The 22,387-nt window shown below is 32.6% G+C and overlaps 1 protein-coding gene across 1 annotated transcript; it reads right to left on the reverse strand.

The window, feature by feature from the left end:
• Positions 1-1,750: 1,750 nt before the first annotated feature.
• Positions 1,751-22,371, reverse strand: LOC123707806. Its single transcript, XM_045658155.1, has 2 exons — positions 22,314-22,371; positions 1,751-2,709 (listed from the first exon to the last, which is right to left on the reverse strand). The coding sequence occupies exon 2, from the start codon at positions 2,705-2,707 to the stop codon at positions 1,751-1,753; it is 957 nt and encodes a 318-aa protein (XP_045514111.1). The 5' UTR covers positions 2,708-2,709; positions 22,314-22,371.
• Positions 22,372-22,387: the final 16 nt, after the last annotated feature.

Below are 22,387 nucleotides of genomic sequence, written 5' to 3' on the forward strand. Positions count from 1 at the left end.
CGACAATTTATCACTTACGTATACTCACACAAGGCAATCGTACCACTTATCTTATTGGCTTAACTTGTCTCTGAATAATCAATTAATAATAATTCTACAATTATAGATATATATCACTATCTGGAATATATAATTTAAATACATATAATTAAAAGTACAAGTAACAAGGCAGTGTACTTAATTATTATATTTGAATAAATGTTATAAAAATAAAATAACTGTCCATCGTAGTGTAACTGCAAATAGCACATTTTCTAGTATGTTTTTTATGTTGCTCGTTAGAACTCTAGGTACATTAGGTCCTAGAATAGAAACAATATAATTATGATTATCAGACTTTCGGTATTTTATTATAAATTTTATTACAAATGAGACTAAGATATTTAAATTATTATTTAGTACTAATTATTTTAGTTGTTGTTACAACTGTGTATCTCTTGAAATTTTATGTAGTGGAAGTTAGGTTAGGTCAAAACAAAAGTTCTTTATTATTTAGTACACATATACACAAAAACTTTTTTCCGAATGTATTTTCAAAGACCATATCCGGTTTAAATCCTGGTCCAAGGTAAAAATGCAAATGACGTAACAGATATATATATAACAGACGTAAATTATTATCTAATGATTTTTCGTTAACAAAAATAAACGATAGCTGTCTCGAAACGTCAGCTTATAGATAAATAGTTTGTATATGGGGAAAAAAAATAACAAATTGTTTAACAGGAATATAATTATTAAATTCTTAGCATAGCATTACTTAACCTGAGAACAATGTACACAGCATATAGACACAGAAAAAAAAAGTAATTAGTACTTGACTTGAAACTAACTACTAGGGTTAATATTTTTATAAACGGTTATTATATCTATACAATTGAAATAGCTTACTATATAAATATTTATACGCAACGATTATTTAGTACATGCCATCACAATGAATAATGTACAGAGAAGTACAGTACAGTAGAAGACTCCAAGTGCTTTAGTAAGGTCAACCAACTATATTCATTTACTGAGTTTTGTACGGTTTTTTCGCAAACCGCACTCTTTTCAAATCCTGTACTCTGAAAGTACTCCTTAGTATAGAGTAGGTAAAACATATCCCACATGAAAATTTAAAAGTCTTAAAGAAATTTACTTATGTTGTCTAGGCACTATGCTGCTGTTGAAAGGGTATTTTCACTAAAGAATGATTATTTCAGCAGTGAGAAGTCGCAACTTTCTGTAAAAACATTATCTGCCGTCTTAACAGTCAAATTTAATATGCAAAATGAAAGTTGTTTGGATGTGGCTACATTTTACATTCGTCTAATAAGACGAACATAATTTAACAAAAAAAAATGCTTTTAAAAGAAAATAAAGTTTTTATCGTGTTTTCTTCTTTTTTCATCTATGATATATTTGCAAAGGGTGACTAATTAAATTTTGAATAAAACATAGTTAGTCACCTTAGCTTATGACTTAGATATTAATGTCTCGGAAAGTATGTATTATATCATATTATTAATAAGAACCATTTTTTTCAAACTCTGTGACACAACTGGGACTTACCCAAATCTGAACAATTTGAATGTTATAAAATTTTAAGCTATTCAGTATATTGACCTAAACTAGTATTTGAGTAAACTTTACATTAATATAGAATGTATATGTAAAAAGGAGATTAATGAATGATGACTAGATCTTTAAATTGATATTATTATTTACATCTCAAAATCGTCTATACAATAAAATTGAAATGATACGTTTAATCTGTTAATGTTTGTTCATCGTCAACATCCAAGTTTTTTTCGTCACTTTTACAAACATTAACTTCTCTACGTTCGTGATTATGCAGGCCATCATAGACGCGTTTTAAATTCTTCATAACGTATGAAGCGCCAGTTTTATTGAACTCACTGTTCCTCTCAAAATACTCCTCAGCATTTGCACCGCGCACCGGTACAGAAAAAGCCGATAAATGTCTAGGTCTTTGCCCAAAATCCTTGCCCAATCGTTTTTCTAGGGGCTCCTCTGCTCGGGTTTCAGAAGCACTAGGATCTTCTACAGCTCTCTTTCTATCATATATATGTCCTGACACGCGTAAATCAATGAAAAAATTAAGAGGATCTACGCCGAATTGGGGGTTATAAATTGGTGGATACCACATGGGAGGGGGAGGTGGTAGGATCAGGTTAGGTTGGGGGACAGTTTGTTCGATATTTCTTGGGATGCATGGAGATGGTTTTGGTAGCTCTTCTGTACCCACATCGACGAATGATGATTGACGTCCTGGCGGTCCAGGACTCTCATTCGACTTTGGCGGCTCAGGTTTAGGTGAAAGTCTTCTAGGCAACGGATCACAAACCCTGGGTTGCTTATCCACGGTTAGTTCTAGGGGAACTTCTGGTCTTGTTTCTTCTTTCTTTTCTTCCTCCTGTTTTGCCCAATCTCGTCTCCAGTCGTTTTCGTTTTCAGCAAAGTATTTATGAGATCTGCGCTTAAAACGGCGGTGATAGTGCGGTGGTCGACAACCTTGGCGAGCGTTGACAAAGGATCTAAGCATTTCACTGAAGAAGAAAGCATGAGGTTGCAAGGGTAAAGCACTGTAGAGATATGGTGGTGTTGCAGCCAATAGTCGCGATACCAACTCTGTGTTGCGAAGCTCACGGACGTGGGTCTTCTGAGTTCCTTCTGGAAGCTTCTCTTCTTGAACCGAACTCATGTCTGAAAAAAACACATTTATGACACATAATTAATAGTTTACTGTACCTAAATACATAGGGAGATTCGTAATTTCTTATCTATTTTAGATATAATACAAGGTGAAATAAGAAAGTTTATATTTAGTTAACCGTTTTTACATCAAAAAAGTTTATTTATTATTAAAGTACATATTTTGGGAAATTATTTCTTAAAAATAACATCATCCAAATGTAGACCCTCGCGTTCGCGACACTTATTTAATTGAACAATTGAACAAGAATTTATTGTAAACTTTCTTTAGAAACTCCTATTATAATGATTTACCTTACTAACCTAACTACTCAATATATCTCACATATCAAACAAAAACTTTGAAATCTAGTATGGCAATGGAGTAGACTCATTTCTGCGTCTCTTTCATGGATATTTATTAAGATAGTTCTGTGCCTATCAAGCCTATCCATTATCTCAGCCCAGGAAGCAACATCATGTGCCTTATACGAATAATAGTAATAATCCAGTGGCGCTGTGGGCCCAGATTCTTTCCGATTCTTCGATTAATATTGATTTTATTTAATTTTATTGACAAGTAGGTAATGTAGCCTTTTGTGTGTGGAACATCATGTTTTTGTTTGCCTTCATCGTAGGAATACTAATTGCGAAGATAGAAAGAAATTTCCACTGGTGGACAGCCGTGTTTTGAACACAGGACTTCAGGGATAAGAGTCGCAACTTGGACGCTTAAGTAACCAGGCCAAAACTGCTCTATTAATTACCAAAATAAAAGTCAAAAATCAAAAATCATTTATTAATATAGGTAACACAATGATCACTTACAAACGTTAAAAAAGAGAATTTATTGCCAGTTCTCAAATCAAGGGTGTAGAACGGAAGAGAAGAACTGGCAATAAACTCTCCGCCAAGTTTTTTTTACTCAACCTTTGTAAGGAGCTGCAACCACTACACCATGTTCCACATGACATATTAAGTAATAAATGAATAATAATATTAAGTAATAAATCATAAAATAAAGTAAAAACAAAGATGTGTCAAAAATCCTTTATCAGCAGGAGGCATGGTGAAATGGGATCACGCACTTACATTATCGTGGGAACACCACGCAAATACATAGTTGAAATAACTAACATCACCGCATACACGAATTCATGTACGACAGTCACCACAAGTAGCACCCGTTCACGAGTATGACGCATGGCCAGCCATTGGCCCCTTCGCTATATCTAACCCCCAGATTTTAACATTAATGAACGTCATAATATTTTGTGCCGCGTAAGATGGATTCTTTTTTAAATTATATACTATAGGTGAATTTATATTTCAATATCTATTCAGATTCATTGATATATTCATGTATATAGTACTCATTCGTCTGTCGACATCGATTTTTCAGCTCGATGGCGTTTTATTGCCAATATTCCGATGAATGTCATACATCCGTATTGAAGCTCGGATACAGCCGCTTCTTTATTTTTAATTCAAACTCCGATTTGAATGAAAGTGAACGCCTGTCACACAATATACGCATGTATATAATATACCAACTATATTTTACTTTTAAAGATGTGAAAAGCTATTCTAATACCGACCGATATAATTTCTAATAAATTGGCTTGCGTCTTCATTATTAAATATTATATTTTATACTAATTATGTAGCTAATTTACTTGTGTAAAAAGTTTATATGTTCTTAATCTACGTAGTAATAATAATAATTAATTATGTGTAATAAATAGATAGCTACAATAAATTTAAAGAGTTTGGTTCGTGTGGTTGTGTACTTTTAATGCAGCATTTCAAGAATTTTTGCGGTATTTATTCGTGGAGTTCGGAAAGCACCAGCTCTAGGATACTAATTCACATCTATACACTTGTATACGGCCCAAGAGTCTTCACTCCAAAGGGAACAATTAATATAAGATTACAAAGATGGACCATAAGGGTGACACGGTGGGGTGACTATTGGGAAACGAAACACAGGAAGACCGCTCACAAGATGGGTGGACGACATTGCAAAAACGGCTGGCTCGAGCTGGATGCAACTCACCCAAAACCGAGATACCTGGAGTTCCTTGGGGGAAAATAATTAGTATAAATTACTTTTCTTAATAAATATTTATATAATAAAAAGTATTCAGTTTACTTTGTTCTTTGCAAGAAATAAATAGGCTTTTTTGTTTTATTTTTTATTTATTTTAAGATCGACTTTGTTCATCTTAACTCTAACCTATACTGTGATAGGAATCCTCTTTTGACGGGATCTAAAATATCACCCCTCTTCCGCATGTGAGGTTACAAAGATTGCACACACACATACTAATAAACCCTCAAATAGGAATTAAATGTCACATTACCATATCATTGAACGATTTTCAAGTGAAAACGATACAATATCGGATTTGTATGACAATAGGGTGGGTGATGGGGAGTTACGGGGAAGTAGGGGAGTACAATGTATCTATTCAAACAGTGGAAGCGTGATGAAATCTTACGTACGCGACGATGAGCAAATATGTTCCACCCTCAATAAAAAACAAATGTATGTTAATAATACGTTTGTTAATTGTCTACTGGAATCTATGAAACATTGTAAATGTATCCAGTGACTAAAGAGTTGTTTGGAATAGTGATTTCGGTATTTTGCAAATGATATGCCTTACATTTACCTATAAAAGATATACACATATAATATAAGAGATTCAGAAACGAGGCTTATACGTCCAAATTGAATACATTTTCAATAAATTTAGGAAGCGGGAAAACTTTGATTTTTAACAATTTCTTTTTTCTTTAAAATATTAAGTTGTTCAATTTTTAATTTCAGTTTTCTTTTTGTCATCTATTAATGTACTTATTTGATTATATTGTCTGTTTCACAATGCTTAACGATATAATCTGTTTTAGCTTTGTATATTGTAAGTGTTTTCTTTTTTCTTATGTGTATATATAAAATATTATATATGTGTAGCTGTAAGATTAATTATAAATACACAGATAAATATATTTTCTCAGTCTTTCAGTCAGGGACTCAGTCTTAGCGCTGTCATGCTTTTTCATTTTATTGTTAATTTGTGAAAATATGAATATCTTTATGTACTTATAAGTAAGTAACTGTTTATTTGCCGATTATGTGAAAGGTAATGGAGCACGAATCGCGAATATCGATTCTTCAAAGAGGTCATTCAAATGTGTGTTATTCCTTGGAAATATATAATTGAATACGAAAGATATAAGAGATTGAATTAACAGATTTAATACGGAGACTTAAACGATTTTCGCCTGAAATTTTATTACCATATTTGGAACTTTATTTCCAGGGGATAAAGCTTTTTACGGATAAATAATTGTGGAGGTGTCCTGTCACACGGCAGCGAACGTTAATTTCCATATTAAAACCGTCACAAAGGAAGCAGATTCAAAAACGTCGCTCGCGGCTGGGTGGTTGAGAATCATGAGAGCTACGAATTTTGGAAGAGGCTGGATATATTATACTAAACGAATTACTGCGTCCCGAAAGAAAGATATATATATATAATATTTTATATTGGTTTAGAAATTGCGTAATATTTATAACAATACATTTTAATTAATACTAAAAATACTTCACTTATTTATGTCATCAATAAATGACTTATCTTTGTTAATATGAATCTACTGTGTATTTCACTGAACTAAATAAAAATAATATAAACGGCTGGACTTATTGAATTAATTTGTTGTCTGCGTTGCTGCTGCGGGTGGCGCTCGTGATGGTTTAGATTCACAAATCAGCCCGGCAAATAAAAACCTGGTAAATATATAAATCTTCTGTGCATGTTTTAATTACACTCCTAAACGGCTGGACAAAATTTGATACATTTTTTTTGTGTGGAGTGGAGTTTAGAATAATTTATATTTCATTTTTGTATGTAAGACGTATGTACATGACAACGTCTGTCGGATACGCCAGTATACTATAAGGTTTTATTATGAGTTCAGTAAATGTACTTCTTAAATTAGTAGTGACGTCACTATTACAGACTGAACAGTAGATAATAGAGCGTAAAGTTAAATAATTAATTGAAATACCTCTTCAATTCTTTCATACATCCCATCCCGGCAAACAATATTGCGCTCAGATACCGTCGGGGTATGATAATCGCGTCAAAACGCACGTGAAGTGCCCCCACACCCCCCTTCGCGAGGGGGGCTAAGCCGGTGACAGCTTTTAAACGTACCCGATTATCTGACTGAGTGTACTTACCAGACAGACGGTTGAAACATTATGATTTATAGCTTGAAGTTACAATTGTCTTCGGTTTTAGATTCTGGCATCTTATCATTTGCGTGTATATATTGCAGTGTACGGTTTAACGAGAAAATATTATCGTAAGAGTTGCTTAAAGAGTCTATGTTCTATTGTTTGTGAATGGTTATTGCCGTTTATGATTATAGGAAAATCGAATTGTTTTTATTCGATTTAATTATTTTTTACGCAAAAAACGTAATTGTTAATTTAAATAATTATATAATATTCTTTCCACTTTTCGACATAATATATTTATGTTTAAATATAAATATGATTTAAGATTTATATGTATGTATTTATATTTTTTTTATTGTGTATATGTTTCAGATGCTTCGTTTTGTTCCATTATCTATTTATATCTAAGTTATATTATAAAGTAGTTTTACACTTCTTACGCTCACTTTATTTTATTTTGTTTGACAGTGATTGCCTGAAAGAGATCAGCCGAAAGCGATAAGGCCGCCGCTTTAACTACTTTTTATTAAATTATTTTAGTTATATCTACTAATAACGTGTAAATAAATAAATTATATACGAAAAATGTGTACGCTTTATTAAATCTGATAGACCCTATCGTTGCAGGGAAAATGTTTCAGCCAATTTCCTTAACAGATCTCGAGTGCGATTAGGAATAACACCAGAATGAATGAACGAATGTAATGATGCTCGAATGAATGATTGGGTAAAATGAGTTATTCTCAACGTTATTAAGGAAAATACGATACGATAATTTTGTTACCTAAAAAATAATTTTATAACAGATCATTTTATATTTATAAATAGATATCGTTCGTTCGTTCCGTCATAATATGATTTCTACTTTTTTTTTAGAATAAGGGACGCATACGGACAGGAGGCTCTCCTGATGTTAAGTGATACCACCAAAATACCAGAGGGCCGCAAGTGGTTTGCCGGCCTTTTTCTTTGCCTTACTTTGTAGTAGCTACGTACCAACATATAGAACATTCTGCTATGCTACCGCATAGGAACTGTTCACTTTAACATAATTAAAAGTACTAAATACATTTTTTCCAATTTTTCTCTCCGAAAAAGTTCAAGGAATAAATAAATAAATTACTCCAATTGGTCCAGCCGTTCTAGTTTTGCGCTTAGCAACAATTGTGCAATACATTTAGATTAATTTAACTAACGTTGTATGATAATACGCTGCGCAAACAAATCTCTTAATTATGTATACTTTGGTAATCTCGCAAAGACGTCGCTTTAATCAAAGACGCACTAACAAGTTATGGCTTCTAATTAATTAATACACCCTTTATAATTTGATGGAATGCTTCATTTCACTTAACGATGAATTTATAGATGTATAAGTATTTATATATTAACGGAACTATTTAAACTTAATGCGCAATAGAAAACCAACAAAGTAACGAATAAATTTTATCTTCGGTTCCTAAGAAGAAATATTATTATTACAATTTTTTGAGCTTATCTATATGCAGCAGTGTTGGCCTAGTGAAATCAGCGTTCGTCTCTCATCCCTGAGGTCGTAGGTTCGACCCCGGCTGTGCAGCTATGCACTTTCTATGTGCGTATTTAAAATTCGCTCGAACAGTGAAAGACAACATGACAAAGAAATTGGCTTGTCTAAGACCCCGCGTGGACGGCGCGTATCAGGCACAGGAGGCTGATTACAAATGATCATAATACAGAAACAGAAATCTCAGGCTAGGACGTAAAAAGATCGCAGCGTTGTGTTTTTTATATGCAGCGACACCTACAATCTGCGCTTATAACTCTGCGATGACGTCATACCCTGGAACGCTCTTACGTAGTTATACCGGCCTCTAAGGATATAATATAGAATTCCTCGACCAGAAGCCAGTCAGTGGTTAGACTGGCCGATCCATCCTTTAAGATGAAACTGTTGACCATTGTGTCTCTACATGTATAATTTACGCTTTCATTTGATTCAACTGCTGTAACGCTACCAAAATTATAGGTTTAAAAGACATTTATAGCATTCGATCCGGTCTAGGATGTATTTAAATTATTATTAACCGTTATTATTATTAGCCCTGATCCCCGGCTTTGCACCAATGGATTTTCTTTCTATGTGCGCATTTAACAGCTCGAACGGTGTAGGAATACATCATGAGGAAACCGGCTTGCCTGATACCCACAAAGTCGACGGCGTGCGTCAGGCACAGAAGGCCGATCACCTACTTGCCTATTCAATTTACAAATGATCATGAAACAGATACAGAAATCTGAGGCCCAGACCTAAAAAGGTTGTAGCGCTATTGATTAATTTATTAGAAAACGAATCTGAATACAGCTTTTAGACTTCATATTCCAGTCTTATTATGAATATAAAAAATACAGTAAAAAGCTTTTTGCTACACAATGCTACCTCAATGCTTTATGAGGTAGATTCGCGCGTCCTACTTTTATTTTATTTTGTGCGGCGGCGCGGTGCCTAATAAAAGCCTTATCGTATCTCTATACAAAGGCAAACTGTCGTCTATGTTCCATCAAAGTAACGTACAAGGATGTATAAACACTGAGTGATATTTACAAATTGGATATTTGATTTATATTCCAGTCTTGGCTAAGCTTGAATTTGTGCCTGACAAGTGTCATCGAAGTTTTTTCATCGTAGGATCATGTGCTAATTGCGTACTTAGAAAGAAAATTCCATTTGTGTGCTCACACGCCTCGAATATACGACCTCTGGAATGAGTACTAGGCACACTGCTCTCTAGCCATAAATATCTTATTTATATTATAATTGAAATAAACTTTAACGTAATTATTATTTATTATGTATACGCTGCAATTTTGGAATCCCTTTGGAGAAGAAACTCTTGGGCCGTAGGGTTCAAGTGATAGCGCTAATTAAAGATTTAAGTTGGCGCATGGTAGAAGAACCGGTGACGCCAGAGCTGGTGCTTTCTTCAGTTTTTTTCATAACTGAAACGGGTAATGCAAATTGTTTGCGTCATTTTCACATGATAACATAATTGTACAATGCCACATCCATTATTTATCCATTTTGCAGTTAGTGTTTCAGTATTCCGCCGACGCGGTCTTTGTGTCGTAGCCTCGTAGCACAGGTACCTACGGCGTAGCGCTGTAATGGCTTTAAAATTACGCGATTTTCTTTTTGCTTTAAATTTCGACTAAATTGATGTGAGTATAAAACGTTTTGTTCATAATGTATTAAAGGTTTTACGGTAGATACTGTGGTACTACCGAAAAGCTTGTCTTCCCGCGTTCGATTCTTGGGGAAATGGTTTCGAGGGCCTGCCTATATCTGAGTAATAATTTATTAACAGTTTTGACAGAACTATTATGTGCTATATGTTATTCATTCAAAGTTTTTAAATACCTTTCATCTTTTAAATGGACAGAGGCAGGCTCCATTAGGGAAATGAGTCAACAAAGGATCCTTAAGTATAGCGATTCTAGGCAGTTATAGGACGCCATTTTTAAATTTACAGAAAATGTTAGATATATTTTTTTTATATTTTCCAACACACAAATATAAGCATTACAGTCAGAAAAAATCACAAAGACCAAACTTTTTAAATTTGTTTCAATTATTATATATTTATTAATAATTATGTTACCAATTTCCATGTACAGTCACGGCAATTAATTTTTTTACAGATGAATAATTTCACTAGAATTTCTATTATACCCTATAATAATTAGTTTACCTATTACACTAATAAAATATATTTTTAATTATATTGACATTTTTATTTTCGGTAATAGTAAAATCACAGACGATACGACGAAGCCCTGAGTGAATTTGCTTGTACCATTCCATCACGCTAACTCGATACTCCCTCAGAGCGATGCAAAACATACAAAATACTGTTTGTACGTGGAATGGATTAGAATACAACAAGGGAATTTAAAAAAATAAAATAAGCTTTCATTCATTATAAATAGATGTGCAAGATATCGGAACAGTTTTAAGTAAAAAAAAATGTGTGCGTAATTGACACATAAGAAGTTTCACTTCTTTATGACCTTATTTTTCGAAAAATGATCTACTATATGCAACTTTACCGACATTCGTTAAATAAAGTTAAATTAGATAAAGTTTTACAAAAGGCTTTTATTATCATAGACATGAATACAAATAATACAATTATTTCATTAGACTTTATTACTACTAAGATTATTACAGAACTTCATTAATTGTAATGAAATTATCACCGTTATTATTCTATATCATTGTTATCGTTATTATATATTTTTGTTATTAATGGCTTCGAATGTCTTTGAATCAATCGTGGTAGGGACAAGTAAAAGATAGCTCGTAACGGAGAAATGTGACGCGTAACCGAAAAACGTGACGGTAAATTTAATTTCAACGCCGATAAAGAAGTTCCACTTCAATAATTGTTATCTAGTTACCCGATAGATGAATTTTGTTACAACTTATTTATCATGAATAAAGTTTTTATTATTATTAATTTAAAAAATACCTGTGTTTAGCTCGTAAGATTTTTAAGCTGTTTATAACAAATTCTTCAAATTTTTAAGCATACACGACGCGTAACGCGCGTGAGTGTGTGGGTCAGTGTAATATGAATCAACTTATTAGGTCTCAGTAGTTTCTCTGTGCGTAATGTGTGTTAGGTTAGGAGCCAGAAGCCAGCCCTTTAATTTTTTTTAGGCAATGGAGCGGGATGATATTAAGCAGCCTGTATAATTTATTGTAGAAGCTGCCTGCACATTGCGTTATTCTATTACCATATTATATATTTAAAATGTTGCTATAAAAGAATATTTAGCTGAAATTTAAATTTGTTGTGTTGCCATATAAAGATTATATATTATAGTAATAAGGTCGCTACTAAAAAATGGATGTGGAGGGAAGTCGGAGCAGTGTTGGTCTAGTGGCTTAAACGTGCGATTGTCATCTGGTCATCCTTTGGACATAGAAAGTCTAGCCACAGCAAGTCTAACACTCGCTCTTACGTTGAAAGAAAACATCGAGAGGAAGCCAGCATGTCTTAAATCCTGAAATCCCATATAGCGTCACTGGATTATTATTGTTGGTGGTAGTTGGTGAAAATTAACAGTTATATACAGTATAATAATACCAAATCATCGAAAACAGTTTAAAAAATTGGGCTAGACCACTCTTATCGCTTAGGAGTAAAAAAATTGCAGCATATCCTCAAAACCACGGAATACACAAAAAAACATTAAATCGGTCTAGTCGTATCGAACGAATCGTATATAACTACAAGTTATAACTGAACCTCCTAAAGTTAGGTTTTACTTAAGCTGGTTTAATCAACATATATTGTTTAGCCTATTTTTTTAACAACCCCAATTTTGACTTGATTTTAACACTAGCTAAACAATTTTATGATTCGTTTAAAACTTTAAATTTGTTTGCCTATGTATGTACTTTTTGTTACCACTCAGTATGACTTTGCTGTGCAATGGAAGCGTGGTTATCCAAATGACAGGTTCATACCTAGTTTTGAAACCAGTCTCCCTATACCTTCTTAACTGTAATCTTAGTGGTTGTTGCAAATTTTATATGCGAGATTTATTTACGGATAATTATTCTGTAATACAAACTTTTCTTGCCTAAGAGTTAGAAAGAAATAAATTAACAAAAACGTCTCGAAAAGTGACTCATTTTAAAGTAGCCATTACCGGCTTAAATGTTTGACAAACTTTATAAAACTTTTAGATAATTTTCATATAACTGTTTTGCTGTGAAGTTGTTTATTCATACATCATAGATACGAATAGGGAAAGATAAAAATGCTTGGTTAGTTGTAGACAAAATTTAACCCGTAATAAAGCAGGTTAAAAATATGTACTCCCGAGCGATAATTTATCATCTTATTAAACAGGTCTTCCATAAATGAACGTCAAGCCGAAGTCTGTTGATAAGGCAGATAGTGGCAGCCCCGGATAATATATTTAAAAACAAAATTGTGTCTGTCCTTAGAAAAATATATATTTTCGTCCCCCGTCATATTTTTGTGTCATAATTAGTAAATTTCTTAAAAAAGTTAATGTAATATTAGTAAAACAACAGAAAAACCAGTGGCGCTGCCTTGTAAGTCTGGCCCTCAGATTTAAAAGAAATTATTTCATTGTCATTTGTTTTTTTCTTATCTGTGCCTTTGTCAGGCAGGTTTAAAACACCACAGGCATAAAGATAATTTGGTCCTGAATGGCAATAGTAATAAATAACGTGACAGAATTTCATATTAATTTGCTGGGGCTACCTGTGCCATATCACCCAATTTTGCCTAGACATTGATGTATTGTACATATAAACCTCCTATATGAAATGCCGCAGACTTTGTGTAAGTCCTACAAATGTGATATACAAACATGACGAGGACTAAATTAAATCTTGTGTTTGCCCTGACACTTAACGTTTAACATGTCTGCTCGGGAATTGCATGCGATATTCACAGATTATACCAAACCTTAATTTAAATGGTTTTGGTTAAATTACATTTCCAGTGTTTTAATAACAAAAAATATCGGTCAATATAAAAGACTATTAAATCCAAAATATTTAAACTAGTAATTAAATAAATTTCTAAACTAATTCAAAATATTGGGATACTGTAGCTCATGCTAGAATTTTAAAAGGAAACGGCACTTTTGATATGGCACATATGTGGATATTGGCCTCAGATTTCATCCGTTTTTTCGATCATTTTTATTTTATACACAAGTATTGTGCTAAATGCTTGCTTACGATGTTTATCTTCACTGTAGGAGCAAGATCTCTAAGATGATCTAAGAGACGTCGCACGCTTAACTAAAATTAAATCAGATCTAAAAGTCACGAAACAAGAATTGATTTATATTATTTATTAAGTTTATTTCATAGGTCTAAAATACTATTTTATGACATCGTAAAGAGTTTTTCTAATACTTAAAATAACAAATCGTAAGACTTTTAAAACTAGAATTAATCCAGCTCCATAAAATTAAAAAGGTACCCCAAAACACTACAATGAAACCCAGCAGAACCCGTGACAATAGCGACTGGGACCGAGTCTGGAAGCTTTTGTTTATCCCGACGATGTGTGGACATGGCTTCACATATACATACAGTATGCAGTACTCACGGACCGTGTCAGTCAACAGTGAATACAGAATGAATTAAAACCTTCGTGGTAAAAAGTTTGAATAATTTAAAAAAGGAATGTTTTGAATAATGGCAATGCTTTACTTAATTTGTATTATCTGTAATTCTATATATGAACAAGCATTTTCATTTGTCTCACTATAACTCTAGAATGGTTGGGCTGATTTGGCTAATAATGATTTGGAAACATTTGTTAGAGTTCAGGGATGGTTTAAACTATGGGTAACATAAATAATAAGTAAAGAAGCATACTAAAACGACGTCGTTTGGCCTATTAAAAATGTCACTTGATTTCTTCAGAAATTTGTGTTTTATAGCTGTAGTATGAGGTCCGTTCTCTTTGGTCCCATTTAAAAATGTTGTATTAATTGGGTCAGTAGTTACTCAAAATATGTGTATATACGCCAAATTAGACCATAACGTTGAGGACATATAAATGTTACTATAATAATAGTTCCATAACTTTACAAATGAATACATAATGATAATTCACTATTCAGAAAGTTAGAAGCAATAGTAGATTGAATTAATGTACCCACTTGTCACCCCTGAAACAATACACAAGTGTTTGAGAGAACATGAAACGGACAAGTTTTTAATGCACTGTCATAATTATGAGCATTGTGATACGTAATTTCATATACGCTATTAATTCAATAGTCATACGACTTGCAACCTAAAGACGGATAGCGTTATAATACTTTAAACATAATATAGCCAATGACAATGATTTATTTCAATGATTAATAATGTAAGCACATTTAGACAAAATTAATATACATGGGTTTTTTTATAAAAGTTTCGAAACTAAAATACTACTGGGTATTTTAGTAATCAACATTTTTATACAATCCATAGAGTTATAGACATCTAACGTCCATATTCTAAATTCAAAATACCGAATCGTATTAGTATTTGGGCGTTTGATAAATATGTCAGATAAATTCATTCAGAAACAATAGCGAGACGGCATTTCTAATATCTCCCTAAGATATCTCCCATCTTAATCCTTCCCTTTGTTAGCTAATAACGATTGAAAGTCACCCACAGACGGAAACGTAATGGAATGCTGAAGCTTCTGGCTATTCTGAAACAGGCACATGTCATGATAAATTGATTTTGTAGAGGCAACTTGAATAATGATCTTAGTCTTAATTTGAATTTGCTTTTTGATTACGTACGTCTATAATACCAGCGATTGTTACGAGTCGTTTGTTTTATCTTTAACTATACATTTATAATACATAAGTTGAAACCATGCATGTGTTTATTAAATAAATAACAACACGATGAATTATAAAATAGGCAAAGAACACCTCTATCTATGATGGCTGCAGCCCCACTGCATTAGAGTGTTACCACAGCAATCGATCGATAGTCGATGAATGCCATCGATCGATGGTAGAATGGACAAGTGAACGTCGATTCAGCTGCTTGAGCTCCCCATGTCACCCGGTGCCGCCGACCGATGCCATCGACTGTCAATCGATCGATTGGTTAGTCGACCGGTATCCGTCGATCAATTAAAGCTACTAAACCAAACGATCATTGTCGAATGATGTCGATCAATAATATCGATTGACGATAGACCGATTGGTGTGGTAACACCCTTACAGCCATTTGGAATGTATTGACATAATAGTCGCGTGTTCAAAGATGTGTTTCAATAAATATTATCAAACATGCTTTCACATAGATAGTTCTAAAAAAAATAATTTTCAATTATTATTAAATGTTCTAATCAGTACGATATGCACGTAATTTCGGTGTAGACATACAGGAATTTTTTATTTGTTTGACCCCTATATCAGTGTGTAAATAGATTTTCTGCACCAAAAATTATGAAATTAGTAGAGGCTAGTTCAGCAACAATCTATTCTAAGATAATTTTACGGTATATTTTACAAATTTTTGTACCAAACAATAATAGAATGATTTTTGAAGTGAAATTTTATTATCGGCGTTGGAAAAAAAAATACCGTCACATTTTTCGGTTACGCGCCATATTTTTCTTGTCCACGCTTGATCCGAAGGGATTCGAAGCTATTAGTAAGAAAATATAAAATAACGATATCAATGATAGTAATAATTATATTACAATTAACTAAATTATGTAATAATCTTAGTAGTAGTAGTAGTAAAACTTTATTTTGATTGATTGTTTGATTTGTTAAACTTTATCTAATTTAACTTTATTTAAACAAAATCTGTAAAGTTGCATAAAATAGATCATTTTTCGAAAAATAAGGTCATAAAGAAGTTTCACTTCTTGTGTACACTAGTACACGAACACTTTTTTATATGGTTATTTATCCCCTACTACTTATAGTTACTTTAGCACCTGGTAACTCATACGTTAATATATGGCTAACATCTATATTAGGCTTGTTGAGTCATAACTATACGATTTATAGTTTTAAAAAAACAATCAGTGGCGCTACAAGCCAAGGCCTCAGATTGATGTACCTACTTGTTTCATGATCATGTGTTTTCTTAATAGGCAAGTTGGTGATTAGCCTGTCTCATCTGTGCCTGACACACACCGTGTCGACTTTTGAATCTAAGGTACGCCGGTATCCTCACAATGATTTCCTTTATAGTATGGTAGAGTATGAGATTATGATAATTAATATGACATTTGCATGCCTATTTTTATATGGCTGATGGTGCCGTTTTATTTCTAATTAATCAATCTGAATGCATGTACCACTTTCTATACCAATAAACTAACTAATTACGTACCGAATACGTAGTAATTCATTCGTACACAGCCGTGATTCGAACGTACAAACTTTAGGCGCACGCTCGAGGCCACTGCTCTGTTCATAGTTATATGTCTAAAATCTTTGCGCCCCAAGATTTCGTGTAATATTAGCATTATAATTTCAAATCAAAATACGCGTATCTGAGTAAAAACAACTTGAAACTTGTTGATTCTCCCCCAACAAGGAAATAATGAACCCTTCCCGACGAAAACGACGCGAAGGATTTATTGCGCGACCATAAATATTAAAAAGTTTTCGAGCATAAATCACGACTTTTAATATTACCTTTTAAACATATGGCGCAATATTGCTTTTCTTATAATAAAAATATAAAGGTATTGAAACGTTGAAGAAAGTAAGAAATGAATCTTTTCCTTGAACCCATTTCAGCGATCTTCGTAACATTAATGACATAGTAAATAAATAGATACATTTTTCATAACATTCAAGTGCACATGCGCTAATAAAAAGTTTTAATTTGGCACCTGGTAGATAGTTCCGGTGACCCCAGAGCTGGTGCTTTCGCTCTATGATTGAGTATCGCAATACTGAGAAGAACTGCTGCCAGTGTTAAAGGTACACCGCCACGGGGACAAAACTTTTTTTGATTTGATAGTTATAAGAAAAAGAATTAAACATTTATTAAATTAGTACAATAATAATTGTTTTTTGCTCTACTTATTCTGGGAAACTATGTCCCATATGTACCGTAAGCAATTCAATTCGTATGCAATTCGCGTATGCAAGATTCGTGTGGTGAGACCAAACTTAAATTGAATAACACATTCAGAATAAAGTATTTGCAGACTCTGGATTTCCTCCCAATAATAAAAAACTTAAAACGCATGAATGTTTTGTCATTATGGCTTTGGTGTTAATCAACAAGACGATTGTTTTAATAAAGTTAAACTAATTATAGATGCTGTAATTGTCTTCTGTGACTGTACAAAGGTGCTGTGTATACATTTTCGTACCTATAATAGTTTTCATTTTATTTGTTACTCATATTTTTAAAAAATCTTATCTATGAAGCGATTAAAGGACACTTTTATAAATTTGCAGTACTATTTCTAATTCTTCACTTTCATAGTCCAATAAAATCCTCATAATCCGTTCACTTTAAAGTTGAAAAGAACAAAACGCTCGCTGCTTCAATAGCCGTGCAAACATTAATCTCAGGGGGATTACGCTAACCGCAAACTGGGGAGATTAGTAAAACCGAAATGCGAGCAAACAAAAATTCAATCCGCTATGATTGTCGTTCCACAAAAGAAACCATTAGGCGAAGTTCGCGGGCGGTAAGTCTATAGTCTATGGATCTCCATGGAAATCAGCGGATGGCGACTTTTGATTAATTAGCGCTATTCTTTCCACCCTGAGACAGCGTCGCGCGGCTAACTCGAAAAACAACATGGCGGCGGCAACTTATTTATTTTAATAGAATATCGTATTACAGTCTTTGAATTTACCATAGAGATTATAAAGTTTCGATACAGAATACAAATTTTTAATATAAATATTTAAATGTATCATTAAAAAAGGAAACATGCATATTAATATGTTTCCTTATGTATATGTAATTCTATAAATCGGCCTCCTATATATATTGCCAAATATATAATTTGATAAAATTGTAATTTATTCCATAGACGATATTTCCAATTCTTATACAAATAAAAGAAACATACTAGTATTTTCTATTATACCTATTGAAGGAGTATAAAATTACGTCATATTTCCTGTAAATAAATCCTTCTTGCTATAATCTTCCTTTATTTGTTTGAAAGACAACGGGTGGTGGAGAATATTGGAATGGATTAAACTCCCCGCTGTTCCGATACTAATTAATGCCCAACTTGTTCGTATCTCTTTCATTGTCTAATTGTTTTTAAAAGAGAGCCTTGTTAATTTGTCGTTTGTGGCGCTTTGTGGCGAAATTTAATTTTGGAAGAATTAATTGTTATTAGATGTTTAAAAGTTACAGCCCTTACAAATTACGCTATAGAATTTCAATATGGTTAGTATTAGTTATGATTTATTTCTAGAGAAGTAATCATTTCAAAGAAAATATTTAACTACACATATAAAATTTAGTACCGTTTTTAATAATAGACAAAGTGATTTGGAATAGAGGAAGGTTTATATTATCTATGTAAGATAGTGTTATTATTTATTCAATTTTTTCATCGGTAAAAAGGATATTTCTGTACATTTCTCATGCGTATCGCGAATTGTAAAGATTGATTTAGGGCATTTCCTATATATCGATCTAAGCACCGAGCTCCAGGTCTTTTTTAATAATACGTGACAGAGACCTATCGAAAGGGCATAAAATCGAAAGAAGTTTTAAAATAATATACGTGTTCCAAATTCTAAATTATTAAAAAGTTAAAAAAGTGCATTTTTAATTGTATCAGAACTTATGGCCAGGCTAGTCAGAATAACTCTACCTTAGACCTGGAAAATTAGTAGACCTTTAACTTTTTCTTCATAATGAATATATTTTGTTATAACCGTTAAACAAATAAAATTAGGTTTGACCGAATACGGCAATAATTACTTCGACAGCAACATTGTTAGCAATTTGACACGTCAACTAAGCATGTAATCATAAGTTGCGTCGACAGCCGACACGTATTTATCAAATGAAATTAGTGGTTGAGAACAAAACCGCTAAAAATCGGGGGTTACACCCTCACAACATAATTATATTACGTAACCTCGTATTTGTAAAGGGGCTGATGATCATTGATTCAGTTCTAAATGATACTAGCGTGATACTAATGGCTATATTGAAATATACTTTTAAGTATATGAGAGTATGAATGCACCGTTTCATTTTATTTATATCTCAGTAAGGAAACATGACAGACATCACAAATACAAGATATGTAAAAATATACACAAGTTATTATTATATTATCCTTTGATTATGTCACAGAGAAGAATAGATTTTTTAAATAAAATTAAGAGTATAATAAAAATATAACAATAATTTAATTATAGGCAAATTTATAATGTGATGAGAAAAAGTAATTTTCATATCTTTAAACTGCCAAGATGGCTGACTGGATTGGCTAAAAATCAATGGGTTTATCTGCCGATTCCATAGAATTATAATATAAGATATATTTATTATTATTTATATCCAAATGTATACTTAAACATATTTATAAGCAACAGCACATATTGTTACTCCTAAGTTGACGTTTGTGGTCTGTATAAAATTTCTTTTAGGGCCCTAATTTAACATATTAACAAACGACACTGCGAGGGGCAATCAAATGTCACTGTCACGGCTTATTCCGAAATGGCCGCGATTAGTCGCGGTGTGGGGCAATATTAAAAATGTCAAGACGTCTAAATAAATAGATTTCATACGTGTGTTATTTGGCTGTGTTGCCGTGTTGATGAATGTTTGTGTCGGTGGAGTTTATACTAATTATCTTCGCTAAGGAAATTTAAATACAAATATTTTTTTACTACTGAATTTTATTACTTAAACATTAATCCCATCTGTCTTGGGATTCTTACATAACAATAAATGAATATTTCTACTAGGAAATAATTTTTTTTCGATTTTGTGTCTCTTTCCTATCATATTAAAATCTCTTTGATCTTATCTTCTAGCATATTTCGTAATCATTTGTTCAACATTTCCCTGTCCCTGTGAGTGACGCGTGTTCAATATCTGTACGATGTATAAAGTTACATTTCATTGAAGATACACTCTGTATGACATAGATAGGGTGACATCTAAATAATCTCGTCCGTTATCTATCATTTATAAAACAATAGTAATTAAAAAAAATCGAATTCCGACGACCATCACATAAATGGCTACGTAATTAATTATAATTAATGATAAAGGAGTTTGGTTGCAGTGAAAATAAATACTTTAAAAATTAAAGGTCTACAAATAAAAAATCTGAGTTAGTGTTATCCATTTCAATAATAAACCAACTGGACGAAATAAAAAGCTCATCATAACGAACTCTGAAAAATGACAACTGCAAACATGGCCACTCGGGGAAATTGGAAGAAAATTAAAAAGTAATAAAAATACAAATGAGCTGCTTTCAATCATCCCCCTGACAAGTGGTGCGGGGAGGGTGGGGACGTCACATGAGATTAAAAAGTTTGACGAGTCTCTCCCACGGAAATTAGCATTTTACTCCCAACGCCAAATTTGCATTTCAGATCATCTTTTATTTTTATTTTTCTAATCAAATCTCGTGTATTTTTATGTCAGAAACTGCCTGTTATATTTGAAGAGGTATGTAGTAGACATTCGGTTTTAAATTGATAATTTTCTATTGTCTTTTACTTTTTTTATATTATGGGAATAGTTTTAACTTTATGCGTCTTTTACTTTACTTGATGATTCCCATTCAAAATCATTTTTTTACCCGAGGCACTCCTCGAATTTAAATTATCATAAGACTTTAAAAAGATATACAATTGTTATAAGAAGTTTATAATTATCTATTTTATTGTTAACAACGGGTAAGTTTACAGGCTAATTGTAATTATACATAAAACCTGTAATCAATAATAACTAGCTTAATTCACGAAGCTGGCTACATACATTTCAGAAAAGAAAATGTGTGACATATAACTTTAAATTTCGAACCGCAAGCAAAATGCCCGCGGCAGCTGTCACTTAATAATTTAATTGTGCATTTCCCTCCCTTTTTCACAGTTCTTTCGCGACAAACTCGGCCGTCCATTAGTGTTCACACAGCAAAAATTCACCCCATTGCATAGGTATAATAGAGCAAAATATAACATTGGTACTTTTTGTTTATAACAAATTAAAATACATACTGTATGTGTGTAATGTATTTTACATTATAAATTACATTTATTTACTTTGTAGTAACCATAGTTAGTAAGATGATGAAATAACTGCCTTAGTTGTTAACGCACTAGCATGTAACAGCATTGAATACGATTCCCGCTGAATCAATTCAGTTTCAGATTAGTAAGCACAAATCTGTGTTTACTTAATAATTTAAAGAATTAGGAGCACATATGCACATATGAGCATGTATCCCCATACATCATTGTGGACGGCCAGGCCTCTGAACATGGTTATTCAGACACATAATTATCGTTAAAAACACACACAGACAACTAGATTTATGTTACTCAAATTCAAATTATTTGTATTCCTAAATCTATAGTGTTTATTTACCCTAATAAAATCGGAAAGTTTTCATAAATATATTACTAATAAGTTACCTTAACTAAACCTGTTTGATAATACTTGCTTAGTTATACTATGACAAATACAGATAATATGTATTTAATATACAAAGTTACAAAAGGTTCTTTAAAATTGAATCTAATGTAATTTTCATTGATGATTTTACTTTTATTTTTAATGTATATTATCTATTTTTATTTAAATTTAGTACCAAAACTCTTATATTACCTTACGAACTCTGGCACTGCAACTTTACACACGCACTGTTACCACCTCTAAAGCTGTGTGCACACTGACTATGA

The sequence above is a fragment of the Pieris brassicae genome, chromosome 3 (assembly GCF_905147105.1).
Source record: "Pieris brassicae chromosome 3, ilPieBrab1.1, whole genome shotgun sequence".
NCBI classification, from domain to species: domain Eukaryota; kingdom Metazoa; phylum Arthropoda; class Insecta; order Lepidoptera; family Pieridae; genus Pieris; species Pieris brassicae.